The sequence below is a fragment of the Neodiprion pinetum genome, chromosome 6, assembly GCF_021155775.2.
Source record: "Neodiprion pinetum isolate iyNeoPine1 chromosome 6, iyNeoPine1.2, whole genome shotgun sequence".
Lineage (NCBI taxonomy): Eukaryota > Metazoa > Arthropoda > Insecta > Hymenoptera > Diprionidae > Neodiprion > Neodiprion pinetum.
In genome coordinates this window covers 17,333,334-17,359,364 of record NC_060237.1, presented here as the reverse complement: position 1 = coordinate 17,359,364, position 26,031 = coordinate 17,333,334, and the positions used below count along the sequence as shown (strand labels likewise).

Genomic DNA, 26,031 nt, shown 5'->3' with positions numbered 1-26,031 from the left:
AAACTGTTTATCTTTGAATCTTGAAAACGTATTTCCGTGTGTAAAGTGCCTTCGTGTGGCAAATAATGGGGCTGTAAGACGTGGAAAAAAAAATTGTACCCCTAGAATTGGAATCAGTGCCGCATACGAACGGATTAGGGTGACGTTGTTAATTGGCGATAATTAGACTCTTATTTTTAGAAATGAGCGTCACTATCGGTCTCGCGATCGGAGGTTTAACATCAGTGACGTGAACGTCTTTTTATGCTTTTTATGATTACACCGTGTAATTTTCATTCAGTATTACGTACAAACAGTTTGAAGATTAATCCTGATTCGCTTTTCTCCGCTTTCTCTTTCTCAATTCACATTTCTCACAGCGATTGTTCATTAATGTGGCGATAAAATATTTATATTCATCTTACAACCCCATTTCACGACATTCTAATACGTATACAGTACGTAGTTAGCTATTATGGTAAAATATTGTTTTTTTTTTTTTTTTTTTTTTTAATACAGTGTTTGTTACTTGTGTTTTTCTTGCTAATTTTTCTCCCAGTATATAGTATATAACAGGAATATTTGACCCGTCATGTCAACGAGAAATCTCAATTTACACTTTCTCTGATTTTTTTCTTTATTTTAATCAATTTTTCCTCCCAACAGCTTAAAGCTTGAATGCGACAAGCTGGCTACCGAGAAAATCGAGATTCAACGACACTACGTCATGGTGAGGAGACAGAGAATTTGAGCGAACAAAGCTTTATCATTTATTCTCTATACTATGTGTACATATTTATGTTATATATCGTGTTATATGGATGCGCATATTTACTTGCCACGTATCTCTAACGTCTATCTAACACAAATCTCCCAATGCATACATGTGTTTATTATTTTGACATTGGTATACATATACGCGTGTATGTATATATATACAATTCAATATGCATACACGCATTTGCATACCTCATTACATTTGATGATTATATCGTTACAGAGATTTTTGCTATGCGATATGCTGGTCAAAGTCTTACGCATATCACACGCAACACAGACACGAGGTCTTCTTTGTTGACTGGACTTATTATACTCTTTTCGTCGATCTCTCAGATTATTTTTATGATTTCAGAGCGACGAAAGCTGTGTGAAATTTTTTACGCGAGTTTTTTTCACACGCAATCATTTTTGATATGTTTTTATTCTTTGTCTCAAATTCGATTTTTTAGAAACTCACTAAGTCGTTGCGCGAAACAGTTGGAAATCTTATCGAAGTGAATCATGATTACAAATTTTCAACGATTATGAAACTGTAATCTTATATCAATAATACTTTCGATTCTTTCAAATATATTTGTAAAAAATCCGAGAGTCCGACGAACAAAATGTCAGTCCAGTTGAGAAAAAAATGTTTTCACACATGCTACAGCATGTTCGTGTTTTCGTCTATTGTGTACACTGGTTTGATTGAAATTTACATTTATAAGAAGAAGAACTCTATTGTGTATACCTTGATCATATCACACATGTGTGTTTTGGACGAGTCTGAAGTTAGCAGCCAGAGTTAGCGGCCAAACGTGTTAAACTTCTTGGAAATAGAAAAAAATGCACTTCGATTTTATCCTCATAATTCCATAAAAGTATCGGGGCTTCGAGGTGTTTAACAAAATTTTGTCTTTTTTCACTTCATTACCCTATGCGAATGAATATTAGAACGTTTGGCTGCTAATTTTGGCTGCTAGCTTCAGCCGCGTGTGTTTTGGCCCACTAACCAGTGTTTGAATGAGCTTTTTAGGAACAGGTACTTTTGTACTTACCCTAATCCTGCTGCTTATTATTATCATCGTCATCATTGTCATCATTATTATTATTATTATTATTATTATTATTATTATTGTTATTATTATTATCCTTTTAATAACGGCACCTACACGTGTGTATAAATTATACTATGTACATGCGTACCAGCATATTATATTTCTTATTTACCATTGTTAATTCTTTTTCGTTTATTCTAATTCGTCGTTTGATACCACACGTCAGGTTTGGTACTCCGCCTAATAATATATGTAGATCCGTTCGACCTCTGCACTCTAACCCTCGAACCTGTAAAATACAACGTCTCTGAAATACGATGGCTCGAAGGCAGAACAAAAATAATATCACCTGATAATGTTGATTTATGCGGCGAATTGACGCCTTGCCTTTGAATGATTTTTTGTTAACTTAACTGTACTAATACGCACGTTTTCCCGCATTTTTCGTTCTGTCCAGCATTAAAATGGAGTTGGAGAAATTGGCTCAGGAGAAGACAGAAATGCAGCGGCACTACGTCATGGTGAGACACTGTCAATCAATAAATCACATTATTTAATTTGTCCGGGGCGTGTTTTGTTTTTTTCTATTTTGCTCAGCTCTTAGTTTGTTTCGTCATTCTTCTTATTCTACACTTTTTTTTCCTTTGTTCGAGTACGAAGGGTCTCTTATTTCAAATGACCCGTTAGAATATTTGAACAGAAAAAAAGTCGCACGCGACACGAACGAAAAATCTCACAATGGCAGTCGTGTTTTTTCAACGGAAAAGGACAGTTTTCACTCTCGAATTTTGTTGTTCGAATGATCTTAATAACGATTGAATAACAGGTGGTCCTAAGTTCGACGAATTTCTACGGTGTCAAGTTTTCATACAAGAAGTGCTTCTTTCCCAATTTACCAAATCTGAGAGTCGTGGTATTTTATAAAGTCATAGAAAACTTTGTCAATTCTTTCAATTTCACGAAGTCTCTTTTCATTATCGATGTAAATTTTGTTGGTTCAATTTTTAACAATCGACGACGAATACACGTCACATGAATCGCTTCACTTTGTAACAAAGTATCATTTATTAGCGAAGCTGATTCGTGATCGTGAAAAAATTTGCAAGACGATTAATCTTATACGGCTAACTATCAAACTTGCTGACAGAAAACCGTCGTGGAAATTTTATTATCACCGCAAAATATTCGCATGTGTGTAGTATATTATACTTCTTCAATGCGCACGGCGATTATTATTGTAAACGGCAGGGGATCGTATAGATCGATTAATAGGTTTATCGTATTACACATAGTATGTATGTACATATATATATATATACACATACGTATAGGTGGTGACTTCGCATGCACTTGGGAGCGAAAAGGCGATCGGAGAGCATTTGACCCGGCATAATATCGAATTCCTCCACTACACTCGCACTCACTCGGCATGGCTTGGCTTGGCTTTCATAATTATCGTGTACATCTATAAAAGTTATCATATAATGTCCGTGACCGGGATATATAAATTGAATAACAGGTAACGTACATAGTTTAAAAGTATAGGTGGTACGGTACTACAGATACGTGATCGTTTCTTAAAATATCAATTATGCGCTCTTGTGTGCTTGTTTTTTTTTTTTAACTGACAATGAAATCAAATCAATCAAGTAAGTATATGCTACATGCATATGCACACATGTGCACGTAAATACAGTGTACGTACAATTTATCACGTATCGCGTATGCGAATACGCAACGCTCACTTCTCTTCTAACGTACATACGCCTATAGTGTTTATGCATACGTATAGTTCTCATAGCGGAGTATTTAGCAGCAAAGTCCTGATTACCGTTATCACGATTTATGTCTCCAGTCACGGCATCGTATTATTATAATGACCAATTCAACTGCGATGATGATTGATGCAGTTGTAAGTATTCAAATCTCAATCTTTGTCATTCGTTGTCGACGTGGGTTGGCAGCTTTCGTATCACGTTTTACCTGTAACCGAGAGGAAACGGGGAAAGTTAACGGGCGGAATCAATCGACACTAAATGAAAAAAAGTTCAGATTTAGAGGGTGTGAGTTCGAATTAATGTATTATAAAATTGCGAAAATTGTTTTTGAATTATTTTGTGTCGATTTGAGGGGGGTTAGTCGTACAATTCACTGCGCGAATTATGGGTAATTGAAGAAAAAAAAAAACCTTTCAATTGTCTGATTACAACGTTGTGCTCCGATTATTTTTCATCGATGATAATCGCAAGTTGTACAACATTGTATTGCTCAACCATCCGTCGCAGTTGAATTGACGTCCTCGACGTCACGTGGTGACAAACAATAATTTCCATTCAATCACAGGTAGCATCTCGCGTTTGTGAGGTACAAGTAACTTTTCATATCGATACCGATAGTATGTAACTTTTCTTCGTTGAATGCCTAATAAATAGAAAAATTTCTCGAGATTGTATAAAAAGATTTGTTTGTACTGGATTCTCTTGTGGGTAAAAAAATAAGTAAAAAAAAAACGGAAACGACAATTCCTTGTACGATACATATTCGTTTGACACGAGAAAACATTTTTAGTCATTACATATTTATAATTATCGGAGGACGAAGCTGGTAATCGAAGAACGAATATCGGTATAGTTCGCACCCTACCCAACGGTTCAGAATCCATTAAACTGGTCTTTCGCATCATTCGATTATAGTAAAAGCTCGAGTTTCTTGATATTCAATTTGATTTCTTACAACTGAATAAAAGTTACGCTGCTGCAACAGACATCGACGGATCCATTCGATCCCTTTTCATACGGTTAATCTTCAATACCCGGAAGTTTGGTATTTATTGGCTTTCGGAATACGAGCATACGTTATATTATATTCTAGTAGCGCAGAAATTTACGCAAATGAAGTTGATGTTAGTTGACTACGAGGCGACCGCAATAACGCAAACCGGCTATAATTCTGTTCTCGGAGTTCTGCGAAAGTCGATGAAATCCCGTCATTTGTTTATTGAAGCGGTTAATACGTAATGGGGGTATTCCGTTGCGGTGCGAGTTCTTTTCTTTTGAGAAATTTTGTAATAAATTGATTGAAGAAAAAAAAAAGGAAAACCCACAGAATAAGGGCATTAGCAGCAGAATTTGACGATTTAAATTACGTCATCTTTGTGTATACAACTCGGTATATATTGTGAAGTTTGCGACGAGTTGCGATCGTCAACTTTTGGCACGGGGTCACACACGGTAGTTTTTGTAACACGGGAATGAAAAGTGGCGAGGCTTTGCTTGGTAATTTTGCGGGACACGAGTGGTCGATTTGTTCGCCCTAGGGACGAAAGTGAAGCAATTGTGGACCGCGCATGCGCGAAACTTTATTTACGACACTGAGGTGAAATTCGCTACGTTCGTTCTGCTAAACTGCTGCGCAAAGCCTCATTTTTCATGCACGTGTGACAAAAATACAATTTTCTCATGTCGTATCTGACACGTTAAATATTCTTGTAATTCAGCTTATACCCAAAGCTTACCTAATAATTCAGAGAATCTTTGCTAAGTATAGATTTCCGGTTGTAAAACATGTAAGAAAACGAGATAATTACGAGGATCGGCCTGTGGTTGAATATTGTATATACTTTGTATACATTGCATGTATACCTATATATATATTTGCATAAATACGCATGTTTTTCCCGCACGCCATCACAAACCTTTCGATCAATTACCAATCTATATTATCATTGGTCTCCAGTCGATTTGTGCACTTGTTTACTATTTCCTTTTTTATTGGTTTCATATTGTCCCTAAATTTTTAAATAACGGAAAAACTCGAGGGAAGAGAAAATAATTTACCCCCGTTGAATGAAGATAATTTTTTTTACCGAATTAGAATCTTGTCAATCGATGTCAAAACACGATTCAAAATTTCATCTATCAGTTTTGCCAGAGAATCATTTTCAAGGAAAACAATTTTGCCAATGATGTTGAATGGCAAGTTTGGTGAATGTTTACGGGAATATTGATTACAGCATGGACACAATTTGACTGGAGACTCCGGTGGAGCTTTGCTTGCATAATTAATTGTAATTTGTGTTTCAGTACTACGAGATGTCGTACGGACTCAACGTGGAAATGCACAAACAGGTAAATATAGTTTACGTAATGATTCATCAGCCATTATTTATTCCTGAATACCATCCTGAATACCATAATGTAGAGACATTGTGTGATATGTAGTTAGTAAATTATAATATGCGTTTTAAGTATAATATCTAGTTAAACCCATTTTGTTCACTTACATATGGAGCATTCTACTTCAATTCAACTAGGGTCTGACCCTCACCCTCTTGGATTTGGTCCGCGATTTTATTCAAATTTTTTATATCCTCCCCGGCACCCCCAGAGTCTGACCATTTAAATTATAGTCGGAATATTTTTGGTTTTTGGTCACAGAATTTATGTAATGTTTTTTTCATAATTTTCACAAATGTTGCTATTATTGTCAATATATCATCGTTTCAGACACTCGGAGGGTTGCGGGGAGGGTAGAAAAAGTCTGAAAAAATTATTCTCGATATTCCCGGCAGTAGGGTTGTCTTTTTTGATGTACCTTCGTCACGAGCAGCAGCTTATGCTGCGTTCTACTCTATCGCAGCGAATGGTAATAATCTTAAACGATTTTACCTAGGCAATCTTATACCATCGTGTTGGTAATGAAATTCTGTATATTGTCATAAAAATTTCAATGAGTATACAGATGGGTGTAGGTACAATAGCATTAACTCACCTGTTTATACCTGGTAACCCTGTAGTAATTGTTCGTAATTTCGATCAGTGTTGATTTCGTTTGGTTACCGAATAGGTGAAAAAGTTGAAAAAGACATTCACCGCATTAATTTTAATTAAGGGCAGCCTGGACCGAATTTCGTTAGGCAACCAATTCGCGATGTGTTTCTTCGTGTATTATAATTGCTGAAAAATAGTTATCATCCGGATCAGGGTTGCAAATTTTTTAATGAAAGTAATTTAATGTTGTAATGGAAATTATTTCCATTACGAATTGAAAAAGTAATGGTTAATGCATTAGTTTTTCATTAAAAAAATTGCAACCCTGATCTGGATGGGTGTAGGTCGTCCTAAGCCCGTATCCTGTACTGTAATATTAAATCCGAGCCCCGATGGCGCGAGAGTCACAGGGCCGTATAATTCAGGAAACTATAATCGCGTGTCCCCTTTCACGCGGTTCAGGTCGGCGTTAAAAGTCACGATTTATCATTGACTGGCGGTCGTTTCACCCACGCCAATTATCCCCATACGTCAGACGAAAGTCCCCTGCTGTCATGGCCGTACGGAATTACGGAACCCGCACCCGCTTCATTCGGACGCGGTCCCGTTGATTGGCTTCCCCTAATAAGACCAAGTGGCCGGAAAGAGCGAGGGATCCCGCATGACGTAACTCCTTCAGGCAGGCGAAGGGGGGCGATGATGAAAAAGTGTCCCCCCATGGAGAGAAGAGGTCCGCTGGTTCCGACGAGTGTCTGCTGCCTTTTATTGCTGACTCATCATCTTGAAACCGTACGTTCGTTTGCGTTGCCTACCCTGCGATACTCATCAAATCGCGTTTACAGTGCAGCCAACTCGATACTTTTTAGCCATCCAAGTATCATCCTCTTCTCTACGAACAGTGTGAATTATTGACGATAGAACGGTCCGTCGTCTGCTGTAGTTTAATGCGCATGCGCTAAGATCGGAGAGCAATTGCTTCTCAGGGGGACCAACCGTCATAAATTTAGCCGACAGTTCGTCGTGATACATGTAACTTTAAAAATGTTTACAGCAGTTGATGTTGAACACAACTTCCAACGACACTGTCAAAATTTTTGAGGTTATCTTCATGACGGTTGGTCGTCCTGACCAACAACTGCTCTCGAATTGTAGCGCATGCGCATTAAACGATAACAGTCGACGCACCATTCCGTCGTAAGCAATTCGTAGTGTATATAAAACTCACCGTCTTTCCGACTATTCTACGACTATATATTTAGCAACAGAATAGTTACATATCTGACACGTGCAAGACATTTTTTTATATCGTTTGCAAATCGTGTATCTGACGTGTTGATTTCTAATTTAAAATTATTATTGCAATGCTTTCTCACACGAGGTATTGCGCGAGAATCGAATCGATCTCATATCCAATCTCTGGGATTATCATACATGTATGGATATTGTAGATCATCGGCAGCTTTGATTTTATCGAGGACAGGCTTTTCTCGACTTATCCGCGTCTGGTGTAGAAGTCTACATTAGAGATAAGGGTTATACGATCGAATCAATCAGTCGATCCGACGCTTTGTAATCTTAATCCTTCTTACAATATCATCGAACCAACTGCGGAACGAATCGGCGGACGTTGTCTCGAGGAGAGTTCATTAGTCACGGGCTTTTTTTTACTCGTGACTTCGTGATTCGATTCTCCGCGTGGGAATCGATACACCGCCGATAGAACAAATCAAGTCGCAACATCAAACGTTTACCGTCGCCAATTAATTCCGGTTTGAATTTTAAAGCGTCGATCAAAGGCAGCACCTGGTCAGTTCAGTCGATGTTTACCGAGTTTTATTAAATTCGAGAATTCGGTCTTCCTCAAATTCCGAAAGTATTCTCGTGATGAATATCAATAAATTCCTCGAGTTTGTACAAGGGATTCGCCTATGATGGTGGAGGGAGTCAACATATCGCGTGTAGCTTGGCTTGTTTCCAAGCTAAGCAGATATCAATTTTTGTCTCTCTCTCTCTTTCTCTCCCTCAGCATTTCTCGTACCTATATACCGAGCCTTTGTTTTGACGAGAAAAACGGGCCAGGAAGCTGGCAAGAAGAAACGGTTAATCTGCACCTCGGGGACCCGCGCCTTCTGGTTGTTGTTATTATTAGTACGGGGGTCGGAGTGTCGCACTCGAGACTTAGTGGCTTGTTTGCAGAGCGCATTAAAGAGATAAACGCGGAGAGTGATATCTGGGCAAATATTTACTCGCCGCAAGTCATCCTTCCCCTTGTACTCCTCCTCTCTTCTCCCCGGATGATCGATAAGCCGGAAGATCCTAGAGCCTCGTAGACCAGTTTCTATAAGCGCCCACATTTACTGTACTGTACTATACCGTACTGTACTATACTAGAAATGTAAATACAGATACAGAAATTACCCTACGAAACTTTCACCTCAGTTTACACAAAATTCTTAACCATGGCTATGTAACGGGTGGATATCCAACGGAATATTCGATGCATTGCCATGTCGATGTTGGTAATTTTAACGTAACGAAACATCGTGGAATAAATCGATGTACAATTTTAGAACAACTTTCAAAGAGTTGGCGGTTCAAAATATTAACATGTTTTCTTTGTTATGATTTACTAGCCGAATTTCAAACAATCCCGAGGTTGCGAAGTAACGATTTTTCTAAACGTGCAACGTTAAAGTAACGTTACAAACTTCAACCTCGTGATATATTTTATAGCAGGCAACGACCGTTTCGGATAGTGACCAAAGTTCTGGATTAGAGTGTCTTGTATCTTTCCTAATAGAAGAAATCATTCTTCGTTAGTGTCAAGAATGCCAAGAGGCATGTTCGCCAAGCTTGTAGATATAATATACATAACAGTGTAATAGATTTCCTACAGAACATATCATACAATCATCGATTTCCTCGGCTGTTTCGTCGAGTATAATTACATAGCTACGATTGGTAATTATATTTCAAATGATGGTTTCTAATTGGTACGATCGTTTCTCAAATTTGCCGTACGATCCGTTACTCTGACTCGAAGTGGTCTCTTATGCAAACTCATTGATCAATATCACCTGAGTAAACTTCTCTCTCACACAATCAGTACGCTACCGCTGATATCGACGTATAATTTTTATTTCCACTTGTCACTCCGTACAAGTTCCCGCATCTCATCTTACAGTTTCCGAAGCTGAAGAGCGATTTGATTTATCGCTCACGTCTGTTCTCAAGTACGAATATAACACGTTATTATGTGCGCAACTTATGTTCCTGATTCTGCGGATATGGGTCGTGGTAGCATACCTAACCGTATCGATATATTATACAAGGTATCAGGGTATACAGGCCGTGTGCAAGATCGAAAGGACGTCGATTCGAGTGGCGATTAGTTGGGGACACGCGATCAGGCGTGGCGTTAAAATAAGTGTGGATACTCGGCAAAGTCGTAAAATGTCAGACACGCCCTTTTAGCAGCTGCGAAAGTGTCCAGGGACTGTGTTAGCGTTATCCCCCCGAGACAACGGGGACGTGATGTATTAACGTATATCTAGATATAGGTAAAGGCAACGAGGCTGAACCCCCCCCCCCCCCTCCCACGTGTACGCGGTGATGGTCAAGTGGCGTAAAAAATGGTAGCGCCGCTAGTGCTTTCCCTTCTTTATTTTTCCCTCCGCGTATTGTGCGTATGTATGTGTACGGTGTTTGGTTACGCGTATACGTACACGGTTGCTTTATTCCTCAGACGAATGTGAGAGTGGAATCGCGTAACGCGTTAATTAATGAACCAGCGCGAGATACAGTAAAAAAAAAAAAAAAAAAAAGAAGGAAATTCTTGCAGGCTTTCCCTGCGTCAGACATAACGTTTTTAATTACTCATTTTTAACGACTTGCTCAGATATTTCAACTTTGTGGGGTGTGAATTTTTATTTAACATTGAAATTTTGTTACTTAATGGATTTAGATTTTAGTTTGAAAACTAAACGATTGCAATTGAATCATTAAACGTTTCGGTACAACGTGTCCGTTTGACTTTTTAAAATGATGAAATGATGAATATTGATGCAAAGAGATCCGCGCCAATAACCTACAAAACTTGACTAATTTCCGAAATCTTACAGAGACAATATACCAGTCAATCTTACCGACTAGAAAAACAATCGACGAGTTGACGTTATAAGATTCTTATTAGAAGTCTCAATCTCGGATTTTGCACATCGCCGACAGATCCCTCTGTACGAGAAGACCGCCAGGGGGGGTTCGAAAAGGGAAGAAAGACATGTGTGCCGACTGTGTTTGAACAGGTGAAGTCAAATAGTCCTTGTCCCGCCAGTGGGATGAAACCCTGAAGAGGACGCAGTCATGGGAAGGAAAGGGAAGGGAAGGAGGTGGTTGTTGGACGACGGGGCGAGGGTGGCTGGGTGAAAGGAAGACGCGAGGCGAACGGAGTCGAGGTTTGTCGAGTCGAGATGGCGACGGCTTCTTCGGTCAATATTGGCGATACACATCCGCGGAGCGGCAAAGGGTGCGGGCGGAGAAACCGAAGCTCTATCTGTTCAAGAAGATGTCCTCCCCCCCATTATAGGCACACATACCCGCCACCACAATGCATTCGTGCAGGATTCTACATCCTGCTCAAGCTGGATATTAAGCTTTCGCTAGGCAAACCGACACTCGGCGTTCCCTGTACATTATATACGTTTACATTATACCGTCTGATTGTGAAGCGAGTGGCGGGAAGGGACAAAGTTTACTCGGCATGGATCTCGCATCTATATTGATAAGTGCAGAGGGGTAGGCGACTGATTGGAGTTTGTTGGAAGGGATGAAATCGTATAAACCGTACCGGTTCACGAATGTATATGTATATGTATATGTATAGAACTTGTTTACTCTTGGCCTGCGGGTAAAAGCCGCTGTTTCGCTCTTTGGTGGTTTGCGACAGATTCAAGTCAATCCTGCACCTTGTTACCCTTTCCGAATACCGATGTACAGTCAGATTCTTTCGAATTAAAACAATATTATATATACACATACGTATTGAAGTCGAATATATTAATAAAAGGTCCAATCATTATAGATTTTGCCGTAAAATTTCGCAAAGCAACAACTAGTAAACTTCTTTTTGCACAAAATTAAAACGGACTAGACTCACATGCTGTTAGGCACTTCTTATTGTTAGATTTGAGCTAAGTATATTCTTATGAACCCTTTGGCCCAATTTGAAACAGTGTAACTGCGTTAGTAGTTTTTTTTTTTTTTTTTTCTCCCCTCATGGAAACCTTTTTTCTAGGATGTCAGTCTTTAATTTTACGTACATGTCGAAAATATTTTTCGGTCTTAATGACAAAGTTACATAATTATTAACGATTTTCACTCGAGTCATTTTTTTTTTCATAAAATTTAATTCAATCAAGTTCCAATCGCATCTCTCACAATCAGTGAGTTGTTTTTTGGATATATTTTCATTTTTCGTCTAGCCTCACACTTTCGAGAAAACAGTTTCGATCATCTACCTTATCTGTAATTTTCCTCTCCTGGAGTCGGAGCTGCACGGATTATAAACGAACGGGAAGAATAACCTTAGATATATATTAATTGAAGAGCGGTATTTACAGACAAGAAAGCGGGTGGAATGGTGGATAAGAATAATATTTGACTCGGTACGAGAATATTCCGCTCCGTGTGGCAGCGCTGAACGCAGGCATACACTGACTAATGATTCATCCCTCCGAACATCCCTGGCACTCGATTATTCCCTTAATAGTTGATCGTCGACGTTGGATATATGAATTATTCGCTGCAGAGGAAGAGGCAGACGGATAGATTCATCAGGTTTCCTAGACAAGTCGAGAGAGAGAGAGAGAGGCGGAGTAATGTCTTTATATTTACTCTACGCGCGCCCCCGAATCTCTTGGCACCTATAAACCTCGTTTGCACAGAGATCCTTCTAATTATCACTCCGCGAAAGCGACGTTGCCAATTAGCCTGACACCAGTCGTTCTAATTACACGAATCGATTGTCAATTAACGTCTCCAGCTCGTCTAATTCGACTCAATATTATCTTTATACATCGATCGTTATCTATAAAGTTAAATTTGTTGGAAAAATTGGAAGAAACTTCACACAGTCGCAGATCCGATGCCAACTATTATTTAAGTTATTTATAAGAGTTTCTTGCTGCCTGCCGCTCTGCGGTGAATTTTATTCGTCTTTATCTCAATTGATTCGTATTTAATTTCTGATTATAACACTTTAATAAGTGACGTAGCTAATTGAAAATATCTCTTATAATACTACTTGAAATTCTCCAGTTGCTTCATGTGACTTCGAGTAAAATTAAATGACTTTCCACGATTTCGGCCAGCTTGGCGTGTCTATTCAAATAACTTTGAGTAACGTAACATCGTGTATCAATAGAAAATACTTTTCGCAATAACGAGTATAAAATGCATACCGAGACAAAACTGGCTCGATTTCGTATCTAGTAAAACGGGCAATAGTGAGCTGAAAATTTGACAATGAAAACTCTACGAGAGCTGTGCTAAACCCGTATCTAAACGTGACACAGATTTCGCGTTCCGAGTACGAACTGTTGGACGACGTAAGGTGCGGAGGAAATGGTTAGAGACTTTACGCTCGTCTGTCGGTAGGCGATACGTATTCAGTATAACTTTCCGTCTGTTTACTCAGCTTAAGACGAGCTCGGAAATAGACAAGCCTGTTGACGGGATGAGGAAAGGTAATAATAATATACACGAAGCCGTATACCGCGAAAGCTTTTGAAATTAGACGGAAAAACCGCAGGTTCCTCTCCTATCTCCGCGCGGAGTAAGCTCTGAGGAGGAGGAGGAGGAGGAGGTGGTTGTATATTTTTATTTCCCGCACGGTCCGAGAATGTATTTATACGCCCTGCGGTGTATATAGACGTAGGCCTTCGTGCGTTTCTGTGTCTGTGTGTTTTATCTACGGTCCCGGCGGTGAATTTATTTGATGGTTTCCCCAATATCGTTCCACGTTTGGTCAAGAGTCGTCCGGATGAACCGGATACCCTCGCACAACGTTTGCGTGTCCGTAACACGGGTGAAAACCGACCCACGTTAACCAGCAGACGAGTCTGTCGCTGCAGGATATCTTCCAGTTGGCCTTGTCCGTCAGTAACTTCGTATCCTCGATTTCTGTAACAATTTCCCGTATCGGTGCCGTCACGAATTCGATTAACTTGACAAAGGTGTTTCGTGCTTCGTTTTGCTTTTGCTTTTTCTTTTCGCTTTCCTCGATCCTTCCTCCGACTTCTTCCCCCCCCCCCCGCTTATCTCGCTCGGGGGGAAAAAAAGACAAAGATTTGTTATGGAGTCTGAAAAGCAAGACAAAGACGATATTCGTTCGATTGTTCGTTCGTTCGACAATTCGACCGCAACGATTGTGTCACTTCTTTTATTATTCTCTGGTGGAGACGCATTTTTTGTTTCTTTTTTTTTTTTCTTAAATTTCTGCAACCTACTGTATTATTTTCATTCACCGTTGTTTATTCTTTTCTTTGTGTGTTTTTTTCTAAATTATATTTCACTCGCAATGGACGTTTTTTCACGCGCCAAATTATTAGTGCAGTAATATTCGTTAACCGATTTCCAGTGGCTCTCTACTTTTTTTGAATCAAAACTTTTATGTGCCTAAATTAATGACTAGCGACGCAGCGACGGGAGAAACAAACGATACGTTGATCATAGATACATCATAGTTCTATAAGAGGAAAACTCGTTTCAGTTTTGATTCCAAAAAAATATTGAGCCACTGGGAACCCAATAATGATCATCACCGTACATACCTACGTTTCAAGGGATGGTCTCTGCGCAAATAGCGGGCAGAGTATAATATGACTACGTATAATAATGTAAACTAAGATGTAAACGATGCGCCTGACAGCGGATACATGATACGCAGGTTTAATAGTTAAATTACAGTATATCGTAATGTCAAAGAAGTTGATTCAAGGCATTAGCTGCTGTATAACATTATAATTTAATATGTTATATCTGACCTGATGAAAGAGGATTTCAACGTTACGATGCCGGATTAAAGATATAACTGCAGTGGTATGTGATGATTTTTTTTTAACTTATCAAAGATAGCGGATGATGCAATTTGCTGTAGAATTCCCCCTAGATTGTCACAAGCAACGAATTTCGGAGAGTTGACACGAGTATACGAAATGTGAAATCAACTCCGAAATAACGTGATAATTTTAACACAAAAATTTGAACATTGACACAAATTATTTTTAACTGTGTATGTGTATAGAAATGGAGAGAAATTTACCGTCATGTATGATTAATAAATGAATTGAACAAAACTCGGATCATTTTTCGCGTGAATTACTAAAATATGCGTGGGCAAGAAAGGCGCGTGTTTGTACATCATGTATAGAAGTGTCGAAATAAATTACCTCCCGAGTCAAAAATCATAATGTCGCAATAACGCAATAAGCGTGTTATATTTATTCCGTACATATGCTTACTTGTAGTAGGAAACTCTTGGAAAAGTTCCGTCGACTTTGATTTCTGCCGGTTGGAAGTTAATGTTTTTACTTGACGCGGTCGCGCCGTTAACAACGGGAAATTACAGAACTTCTGAATTATACACGAAGTACGTACAACAAGTTTGTATTAGAAAATTACCGTCATCATTCTTTTATGTGGGGCAATTCCCCCCCCCCCCCCCCCCCCCCCACCCCCCCTCTCTTCTTTTAAAGTAAAACAGCTAATCTCCAAAAAATGTATTTTCAATTCTGTATATCAATATTTCAAGGTAAAACAAAATTTATTTGTTGATAAATGATCGTAACTGGCTATAATTGAAGTGTCGCCTATGATGATATTCGTTGAATTCAATTCTGGATTAATTATCACGTGATAGACGACATGATTATGTTTTACGGTCATATTTTCAAATCTCTCTTGTATTTTCCATAAGGAGAGAGCCTCGCGCCGCGTTTATATCTTCATAATTAAAATATGCTAATTTCCGTGTAGACTCTATGAGGCTCTTACGTTACGTACACACAGACCGTTGCTCAAGCGTCTCATAACTCTTGCACATAATGTGCAAATAAACAAAGAAAGAAAAAAAAATGTACGAGTGAAAAATGTTTGCGTCCGTTTTTGTATAGCTGATTTTTACAATCTATGTACTTGAATCGAGTGCATTATATATACGTATGTACATGTAATACACTCATATTTATTCATTATATACCTATATGTATACATACAGCATCACTATGCGTAAAAATTTCTATATACACATATATATGTATATATATATATATATATGTATATGCATATTCATGATGTAGTTCATGCGGTACCTATGCATACCATATGTATATTATTTGCCCATATTTGTTTATGTATGCGTATACAATTGCACCTGTGTATAATATTATAGGTAGGTATGAAAATGAATGGCCTGGGAACCCAGGAACGCGACGCGTCGCGAATGATAATTTCGCAATTTGAATATACCGATTTTCATTGCACCCAATCAGAATAATAGTGTAGTCGAAATAATTACCGCAGGTATTTTGCGTGATACGTAGATAGATCCTTTCGCGGAACGTTATAGCTGTAATAACAGCTACGGGCCATTTTTTCCCCTCGATATTTTGGTATATTTCATTCGTCGTTTTTATCATTACACCTGCATGAGTATGCATGAGGTAGCAGCTGTATTATACCTATCATCCAAACGTGATAAGCTGAAGCCTACGTATCAAACGAGCTGAAATCCTGGCACAAAAAATTGGATGAATAATTAACGAGCGTGATAACGAGGGTTTTGAAAATGGCGCAGGCTTGGTATAAACGAGAACGAGTCGAAAAAGAGAAAAGAAGGGAAAATGAGAAGGGGCGGGGGGGAGGACGAAGAGCAAAACGGGGGGTGGGAAAAGGTTTATACTCGTGGGGTAGGTAAAGCTTCGGGAACGAGCTCGCGGGTTTTCGTGAATATAAACAAACATTTTGTATATCCGAGGTTAACGAAGCGTAGTTTTGCTTTTTTTCTTGCGTTCTTTTTTTTTTCTCTCTCTCTCTCTACTTCCAAATAAATATACGGGGTACAAAACTCGTTGCTTGTTGAAATCCTGCTTCTAGCAGTTTGTATGTACCATACGTATGTATAGTATACTGTATAGTATAACGTACGCTGGTTTGTATACGAGAGCGCGATTTAATAAGGGGGTGAAAATGTGTGAAAATATATGAAAACTGAAACAAACCTCGCCTTGTTTGTGATAGCCGTTTTACCATCCGAGGCTGTATCGTTATATTATGCAAAGATATAGGTACGCTTATTTTATACCGTATTTCATTCGGCTTTCTTCCACCAAATCCTTGCGGTTGCCCAGAGATTTTATCGTTTGGTGTATATTCTAGGATTTTTTTCTTGTATTGTTTGGAAAAATATCGTGTATTTAAGAGATTCGAGTTGGAAATGTTAACGTATAACGGAACTGTGAAACGAATAATCACTGTTTCACAACTTTCGAATTACTTTATGTTAAATTATCATTTACTTAACATTATTATTATACTTTAAACATTGTATTATTGAAATATGAGTGTCTTCGGGTTGATTACGGTTTATCGAATGTCAGATAATCCTAATCTTACAAAGTAACTATTTTTCCTATCACTATTGTATCGTCTCATTAACGTTACGAACTTATGCATGGATATTTCAATAACACCGCATAATATCAAAACGCGAATTGACGCTTACATACAATAACGATAACTAGAGATTTCAAAGATTTCTCAGCAATTTTAAAAATTTAACTACTTTACACCAGTATTTGAGGTCGCGTTAAAATCCCTTAGCCCGCAAATTAGCATCGATTAATATATTTATTTTTGTCAAATTAATTCACCTTATACCAAACAAGCGAGAAATTACGTATAAAATGAAAAAATAGCGTATAATCGTATATGAAGTTGTAAAGCGTACCATCTAGTTTAAAAAGTTGCAAATTGTCAGACGCGAATAATAAATTCATGGTAAACGCAATGAATCCTTTTCATTTTCCAAATTAACAGTTTATACCGATCACTTTTCATCTCAACTCGGCTCGTGTTGGCACATTTTTTTTTTTCTAGGTATACTTCTCAAACGTTACAAACCCCCCACGCTGAGTCCTTGTAAGAAACAAAAAAGAAGGAAGAAAGAAAAAAAATGTCCCTTCTCTTTAACGGCAAAGTGTCGTCGGGATTCGTGACGAGTGCCTCCCCGCCCCACGCGGTGGTGCTTCGCAGCTTTTATCGTCTCCCGCGACGTTGGCGCCGCGCGAGTTTTTCTTTAAATAAGTCCTGACGCTTCTGGGATGAAAGCGGAGATGAAAAAAGGCAACTCGACGCGGGAAACATGCAAAGTGCCCGTTATTATAGACCCCGAATAACCCTGAACGCGGTGAAACGTGCAATCTCTACACCCCCTCCCCCCCTCCGCCCCTCTCACTCGCTCTCTCTCTCTCCATCTCTCTCGTCGCCCCCTCGGCGACTCGCGTATAACACCCTCTCCATTTAACTCGTCCCAGCAGCTTTACTAATTGCAGTGTTTACGCGGTGATTTATGGAGCCGAATGAAACGATCGTCATCTTTTTCATCCAATGATACGGCCATGCATGCTACTATTTACAGTGTAAACCATATACATATGTCTGTACTGGTTTAGGGGAGTGGCGGTAATCAAATATGCATCGATTGCCCAATTCACCTGGTAACATGCCGCGTGCCTACAATATACCGTGTGTATGTACATATTCGAATCGCAACAGACCTGTTAAAAGCGGAATTTGAAAAATTACACTCTGTGAATATAAAAAAATATTTTTATTTATTTTTTTTTAATTAAAGATGAAATCATTTTTTACTTGCGAACAATTAAGGAATCTTCATAGTAACGTTTGCTGAAAAAAATGCGAAATCGATCTTTGAATCGCATGACGAAAATAGTATTTATATGTATAAAATACTGTTGAAACGGTTATTTTTGCGAAGTCGTGTGTGTTTTGGTTAAAAAAACAATTGTTGTTGCGAAATGCAAAGAAATTTAACATTTCATGCATATTTAATATAAAACTACGCCATATTTACAAGATTCTTTTTGTCATTTGTCTCTACGTATCCACGTCTGTTATATTACTTAACAAAATAGTTTACGTATAATGCGTTCCCGGTACCGACGACGAGTTGTAACCCAACAGACATTTTTTTTCACTTGAGCTATGTTACGAACTATTTTCTCGGTGATAAAATTTTACTAACCTGGATGGATCGAATTATCCTTTGACCCAAGTTCATTGCTTAAATTAAATGTTTCCTTTACCTTTTTCAGACGGAGATCGCGAAGAGACTGAACGCCATAATCGTCCAGATTCTTCCGTTCCTCTCGCAGGAGCATCAGCAGCAAGTAGCGACGGCGTTGGAAAGGGCGAAAACAGTAACCATGACGGAGCTCAACACAATCGTGGGGGTAAGCCAGTATAATTAGAGCCATTATATTTCGCGTGTAGCCGCGAGGCTGCCTGACTGGAAAGATGATTTAGCCCTTGTAATTAGTCGATCCGCGCGAGAATCTGCCGCGTGCGTATTAACGCTAATACGTTGCGTCTACGTATGTATTTGTCAAGCTTTGATTGACGAGGACGCCGTGTATTCGAACATCGCTTAACGATAAGATTCTATCTTGCATGGATCCAAATAATATCGGTTTATACTCTATCTGTACCGATGGTCTCGGTGGTAAAAAGAAAAAGAAAAAAACAAAAAATAACAAGGAAGATTACAGGCAGTGATAGTACAGAAAATTGAAAAATAAACAACGTCGCAATCTTGCAATTACATTATAGGCACATGTGTATTGAATTGTATTATATTATATTGTACAATAATTATAGAAAAACACGAAATTTATCGAGATTGATCAACTAACCTGTATATAGAATTATTACAAATCGGAACAAAAGCATAACTCGGATATGATAGACGGTGTATGTGACACGATAATACGTAGCGGATAAGTTACGAACAGTAAGTTTCAGCATTAAAAACAAAGAAAAAGACTAAATTCAAACGTGTTTTTCGTGACCTAGAATCGTGTGTAATACTGATGGCCTAAAAAAAGTTTTGCTATCAGTTGGTCGAAATTGACGACAAAACTTTGGATCAAATAATTTCTATCATTTGATTCGTATTAATTAAACTTAAACGAATGTACGTATATTTGGTAATGACGGACATGTAGTTATTTAAATATTAAGAAACGATTTTTTTTTTCTTCTACCCCAGTACTACTTAAATCGGTAAAGTTGCTTACCGATGATCACCTCGCAGCCTTCCTCGCATTAGCGCATGGTTAGAGACCCTCTGGAATCCCAGTTTGGTATTTCGTTGGCGCTGCGCCTGTTTCGTACCTACAACGGAAATTGGGCAGCACGGATAGAGAAAACGAATCCCCCTTGCTTCGATATATTTATCGCAGCAGCTTACGATTAGACGCGCCAGTCTTAGATGGAACTTTGATGTACAAATCAGCATGTTGGTATAACCAATTTCGATACTGTCTTTATTTTTTACTATCTTGCTAGATTACTTTTTTTTTCACGTTTTCGTGCTTTGAACAACTTGATAAGTAACAGGCAATTAGATACGCGAATACGTGAAATCTTTTGGTCAACAAATAAACAAATAAAATATGAAACAACCGTAGCTCGTGCAAAGTACTCCACAGTTGGAGAATCCACAAGATTTTTCACAAAAGAAGACATTTAAAATTATTTCGTCATTGAGTAAAATACGTTATTTTGTTTGAAATTTACAATTTTCAAATTTAATTGGGAATTTATGTATTTATGTGCGCATTATTCCGTCCGAATTTTTTGACTTGTTCGAACATGTAAATACACCTGAAAATGCAATTTTAAAAATTTTCATGTACATTCAAGTGTTGTTTCAAACATATATATATATATATATATATATATATATATACGAAGTGGTGCAAATTTTACCCGGATTAATATTATTAGACAAAACCTGTACAAATTTTATACGCAAATTGATGTCATGTGAATTATAGGGAAAAAAAATGCCGATTTTGTTTCGGTTTATTTGGAGTTAGTTTCATAAGAGATTCGGCCAAATTTTTAACAGTATACTTTGTTTAATATATGTAAATTTGCAATTGAGAATTCGTTCGGATGATCAAAGTTGGCTTCTTGTGACTTTTATATACGCTGCGGAATACGATTAGAGAATGGTTCACGTGACTGTAGAGTTTGAACTAATGTTCAGAGGGTTGTTGCTAGACCTGAAAACCTGAAAAATCTAACAGGCTGCAGTGTGCAACGTTATCGTAATGATGCATTAAAAAAAAAACACGTTATTTTGCAACTCTAGAACCGTAATACAATATTGAAGTATACGGATTTTGTAAATTCAATTTCTTCGGATATTCCGAAAGTCCAGAATAGTAACTTTTGTTTCAACGCTTCGTTACGTTGAACGTTGTTAACTCCAGCCTCATGAAAAACTGGAATATTTTTAGATATTTGTTGAATTCCTGAAAAAACTGAATTGTGATGGTCAAACTCTCACATCGTTCCGTATGTCACAGTTTTAGCGAAATACTTATAGCATACCCGCAGTGTATGCGTGATTTAGTTTCAAATGAAAACCTACTTTGATATTTAAGTATAATGTAACAAAAACATTGAAAGAAATAAACTGTAATATTGTAACGATTGATTAAATTTTTTTATTTTATAATTTGAATAATAACATACGTAAGTGCTTATCTGGAAAGTTGAAATTTTTCAAATGAAAAACTTGAATCGCAGTCGGGGCATTTTTCAATCGATAATTAGCGGCAACCCTGCTCAAAGATTCCATAATGCAAGAATGAAACAAAAACAGTGAGAGATGAGGGCGATGCGATGCAACGCAACGTAACTCTAAAACTAGGCTCGATTAGGCAATCGCGGATGTTCGTGTTTGCGGCTGGGTCGAGGCTTCGGCGTATTATATTAGCATCGGTAATCAGTGCATGTACAAACACGAAACCGTTGCGAGGGGTGGGAAACCCGAGAGCGATGAGGGGTAGGGGACGTAGGCGCCAAGCACCGATGAATATGTATCACTTGGTAAACAGGGGTTGAATCAATATTTCGTTTAATAACGGGGCCATAAAGAGAGATGCGGCCTCGCCGCGCCGGTCCGGAAGGAGATTTTTTTACGGGCCGCGGAATTCCGTGGGTGTTTATGCGGGTGCTGGTAACGTCGGCTTGTACGCAGGTCACGGTGTAATAATACGACCACAAAATATTCACTTTCCTCTCCCCTCTCGGCAATGTTGCAACGCGTAAGCCTGCGGGGATCACATTAATAAAACTTGGCTAATGAAGCAGCAATTACGGCTCGTCGCCGTGCTGACGAAGTAAAACGCTGGGATATATTACGCGTAGGGAGGAGGGGAGATCGCGTCGTGTGTTGAACGATGCCTTATTCCGACATTTTTGTCAACAGGTAACAGGAGTGTAGACTAGCGTGGTCCTCAATTTGGACCTCGGCGAAATTTGACTTTTTGAATATTGGTTGGCCATATTGGATCCGTCGTTTCGATTTTAAAAATTTTCAGCTCAGATTTGTAATCAGCGACCCAAGAAACCCCCCTGTATCAAATTTTATCGAGATCCGTTCGGTAGATTTAATGTGCCCCGGAAATGGTTAAACGGAGGTTACAAGGTACACCCTCTTGCGGGCGCAGGTCAGAGTTGAGATGAAAAAGTCTGAAAAAATTCGGGAATTATTTTTGAATAATTCGAAACCGATTTGGGGGGTGAGCCGGTTGAAATTAAAAATGACATTTTTTAAGGACAACCCTGATATATACATAGTGAATTTTTAACGACTGAATGGTTCATTGCGCATGCGCTAAAATTCGAGAGGACGAACAGTTGTTTTGTCAGGGCGACCAACATTCATAAATTCAGGTGATAGTTCGCCGCGATGTGTGTAACCTTAAAACTTTTGACGGCTGTCGGTAATCTGAATTTATGAATGTTGGTCGCTCTGACAAAATAATTGCTCTTGCTTTCAAATTTTAGCGCATGCGCATTAAACCATTCAGCCGTTAGCGATGCACTCGGTATATATATTTGGAACGTAGCCGTAGTAACGTATCTTTAATGCCGGTTACAAACGGTTCCCTAAACCTTAGGCAGAAGCAGAAGTAAAGATTTTGCGGTAACGATTGTCGAAGTATTTCGGAAAGATCGCCAGAACCAGAGTCACGCATCCGATATTTCGATAGGGGACGGGGGACATTGGTACTGGGTAGCGAATAAGATGTTTCAGAATTTTTTTATTTTTTTTATTTTTGAGTATCGACGGCACCAAGCGAGGAGTCGGTGACGATTCAGCGATTTTGTGGAACGGCGAACAGCGACGATCTCGAAGGAAGGATGTCGAGGCTGCGGAGGGGGAGTCAACGAAGATCCCCGCATCGTTGGAAACCAAGGCGGACGCGATTCCCGCCGGTGGCCGTCGAGCCGCAGCCTCTGCCCACATTTTCGTCGCCATCGGCCGATCACCGGACTTGCGAAGGATCGACTAGGTACGAAGGATCCCCCCCCCCCCCCCTCGCCGCCGGACTCATCGTAGAACTGCGCGGCTGAAGAAATTGCGATCTAGCGTTAAGTTCTGCCTCGCGACGTTTCAGCAGGTGCGCGTTGGATTGCGCAATCGACGAAATCGATCTAAAGTCAATTGTTGCGGATTCTTGCGGGCACAACGTCGCGTCGCAGGTGGATCCAAAAGTATTCGCGTTGCGGTAGGTTGATTGATTTGAAAATCTCTCTAGTTCTGGCGACCATTTGTGACGGAGGTCTTCCGTTGCTACCAAGTTCTCGTTTGGGTTTTTATTGGAATTGCGAGGATGGCGATCGGCCGAGATTTCGAAGGAATGGGGCGCGTTCTTGCGGTGGTGGTGGAATGGTAGCGTTGCTTAATTTCCTGCGACCGAATTTTAACAGTAACGAAGTAACGGCTTGCCATTTTGGATTTGCGATATCGATACTTGCTCGAAATTCTTTTAGCGATCTTCTTGCTTGGTGGCCGCAATCTCCCCGAATCTCGCGTTGTCGAGTAGAGAAAATTTTGCTTAGTAAAACATTTCGAGCAGAGTCACGGTTCCGAATTGAGTAATTTTTTGTGTAAAGTAATACTCAAACTCCGTTGTACAGGGTCAAATCGCGGTATCGTGTTTTTTTCAGTGTCGCCTCTCGGGTAGGTCGCAAATTGCCGCAACTGATTGTGAGTGTTCGTAATAGCGAATGGACCATTTAGTAATTTTGAAAAAGTTTCGAATTTGGATGCGTCGAGTTGAGTCTGAGTTTGGGATTTATGCGAGGATTTATGATTAAAGGTTACGGTTACGATTTGAGTTTTAGTCGTATCGATTTAGTTAGCGATCACGATAAGTATTTTGTTGTGGCGAATTTCAGAATTGTTGATATGCAGGTGAGTTTAGGTTGTGTTAAGTCAATTAATTTTGTTCTGTTTGAGTTTCAGTAAACATTAGGGTTTCGACTAATTTCGGTTCAGGTTTCATTTTGGTTTGAGACTAAGTTAAGTTTAATTTCTAGTCTAGTTTCGCTTGAGGTTTCGATTACGGTTCCGTTCTGTCAGATTACAGTTTGAGAATAATGTTTGGTTTAGTTTTTTCAAGTCACCTCGTGGCTTGCGTCGTCGCTCCGAGCCGAATAATGATTGAGGATGCCATCTGGTCGGTGGCGTGTTTGGCACGCCGACAAGAATTATTTGCAAGTTTTGTACTCGTGGCGATTACCGTATTCTGTTACCTTTAATGTCAGAATTCAGAACGTAGTTGAGATTTTGAGAATTTTTCAGATTGATTCTAGTTTTAGTTGGCGAACGAGAAAGCTCGATGAATTAAGAATTGGTTCAATTTTCGATTAATTTTCTTATTCTTGCCGTGTTTACGGATCCTTTGTTACTTTGTTGTTGACTCTCGAAGAGCGAAATTGCATTATTTTATTTTCTTTCGTGCTGTATCGCTTCTGTTATACAAAATATATGATTTTTATTTTATTTTTCAAAATGGTGTGTCGTTATCGAGTCTCTCTCTTTATCCAAAAATACGCCTCCCCTATCCGTGGTACTGACAGTGAGCTACCGAGGATATCAGCAAAGGATTAGCAAAGATAAAGATTTCAAGGCTTGTTGATCACGCCAGGCACCCTACAATATCTTTCATCGCAAGGTGCCAATTCGTTGTGCTCACGGTAAGTTCTTGGTCAGTTTTCCGGGTGGCCGAATGCACTAAAAATCCGGCGTCACAATATATTCTATATATATTAGGGTGGTACTTATTTAGGGTGTCGACGAAGTATTTCCCACTCGCCAAAACAACTTCAAATAATTCAAAATCACTTGTCTAATTTTTTCAGATTTGTACCTCAAATCTAAGATAGTCCGCTTTGTGATCGAAGTTTCTTGTGGAAATAACATGGGAAAAACTTTTTTCTCAGTATATATTTCATTGTGAGAGTATTAATGTTTCAAAAAATTTGTAACTGCAAGGTCTTAGTGGGCATTAGTGCTACTATCTGGAAAAAATACATATCATCATACCAGGCAATCTAGACGAATTGCTCTTCTAAATAAAATAACGTCAGGTTTCGAGGTCGTGCAATTCGTCGAGACTGTTCTGTAGAGTTCAGGTAAAAATCGGAAGAAATGAAGCAACTGTTTTTGAATTATTTAAAGTTTATTTAGGGAAGTAGGGTGGAAAAAATTCATGTACGTATATGTATATATTTAAATGTCACGTGGAACGGGCGTCAATTAACATTTTCGTACTTCGTACCTACAGTCAGGGTGCACGTTGTTCCCGTATTAATCAGTGACGTCCAAAAGCACACTGTAATAACTGCACTATTGGATTATTTTACACGACGTGACGGCACAGAGGCGTGTATAATAATGCAATGTCGATGGGTTGCCGAGTAAAACGGCAATAACATATTCCTATAATTGTGACGCTAATGCATACATGTCGAACGTTAAAAATTATTACCTGCAATCTTTAACGTCATCACGGAAAAAGTATGGAAAATTGATGTTTTGTATTATTCATAATAACGTTTTTTTTTCTTTCGGTTTTAATATTAATTTTTTTGCTCGTCTTATATCGTTGCGAGTATTACGCCAAAGTATTATCACTGTTTTGTACAACCGATCAATGAATCATTGTTAATGATCAGAAACTTCGTATATTTCTTCAATTTTTTTTTGTAAGCCCTGATTTTACATTTCGTATTTATTCAAGAATTTTGAACCCTGGGAAAGAAAGTTTATTTGCAAAGAATAAGAATAATGCAGAAGAAAA

At 38.8% G+C, this 26,031-nt stretch overlaps 1 protein-coding gene across 4 annotated transcripts in view; it reads left to right on the top strand.

Annotated features, from left to right (window-relative positions):
- LOC124221455 (protein groucho) overlaps window positions 1-26,031 on the top strand; it is a 67,376-nt gene that overhangs the window by 25,670 nt on the left and 15,675 nt on the right. For 3 of the 4 annotated variants that reach the window (XM_046631503.2, XM_046631504.2, XM_046631502.2), the window contains exons 3-5: window positions 646-709; window positions 5,879-5,923; window positions 18,958-19,095. In XM_046631503.2, coding sequence (XP_046487459.1) covers window positions 646-709; window positions 5,879-5,923; window positions 18,958-19,095 — 247 coding nt within the window. Of the gene's footprint in view, window positions 1-645; window positions 710-2,253; window positions 2,318-5,878; window positions 5,924-18,957; window positions 19,096-26,031 lie in introns of all 4 variants that reach the window. The other variant, XM_046631501.2, reaches the window with a different exon arrangement.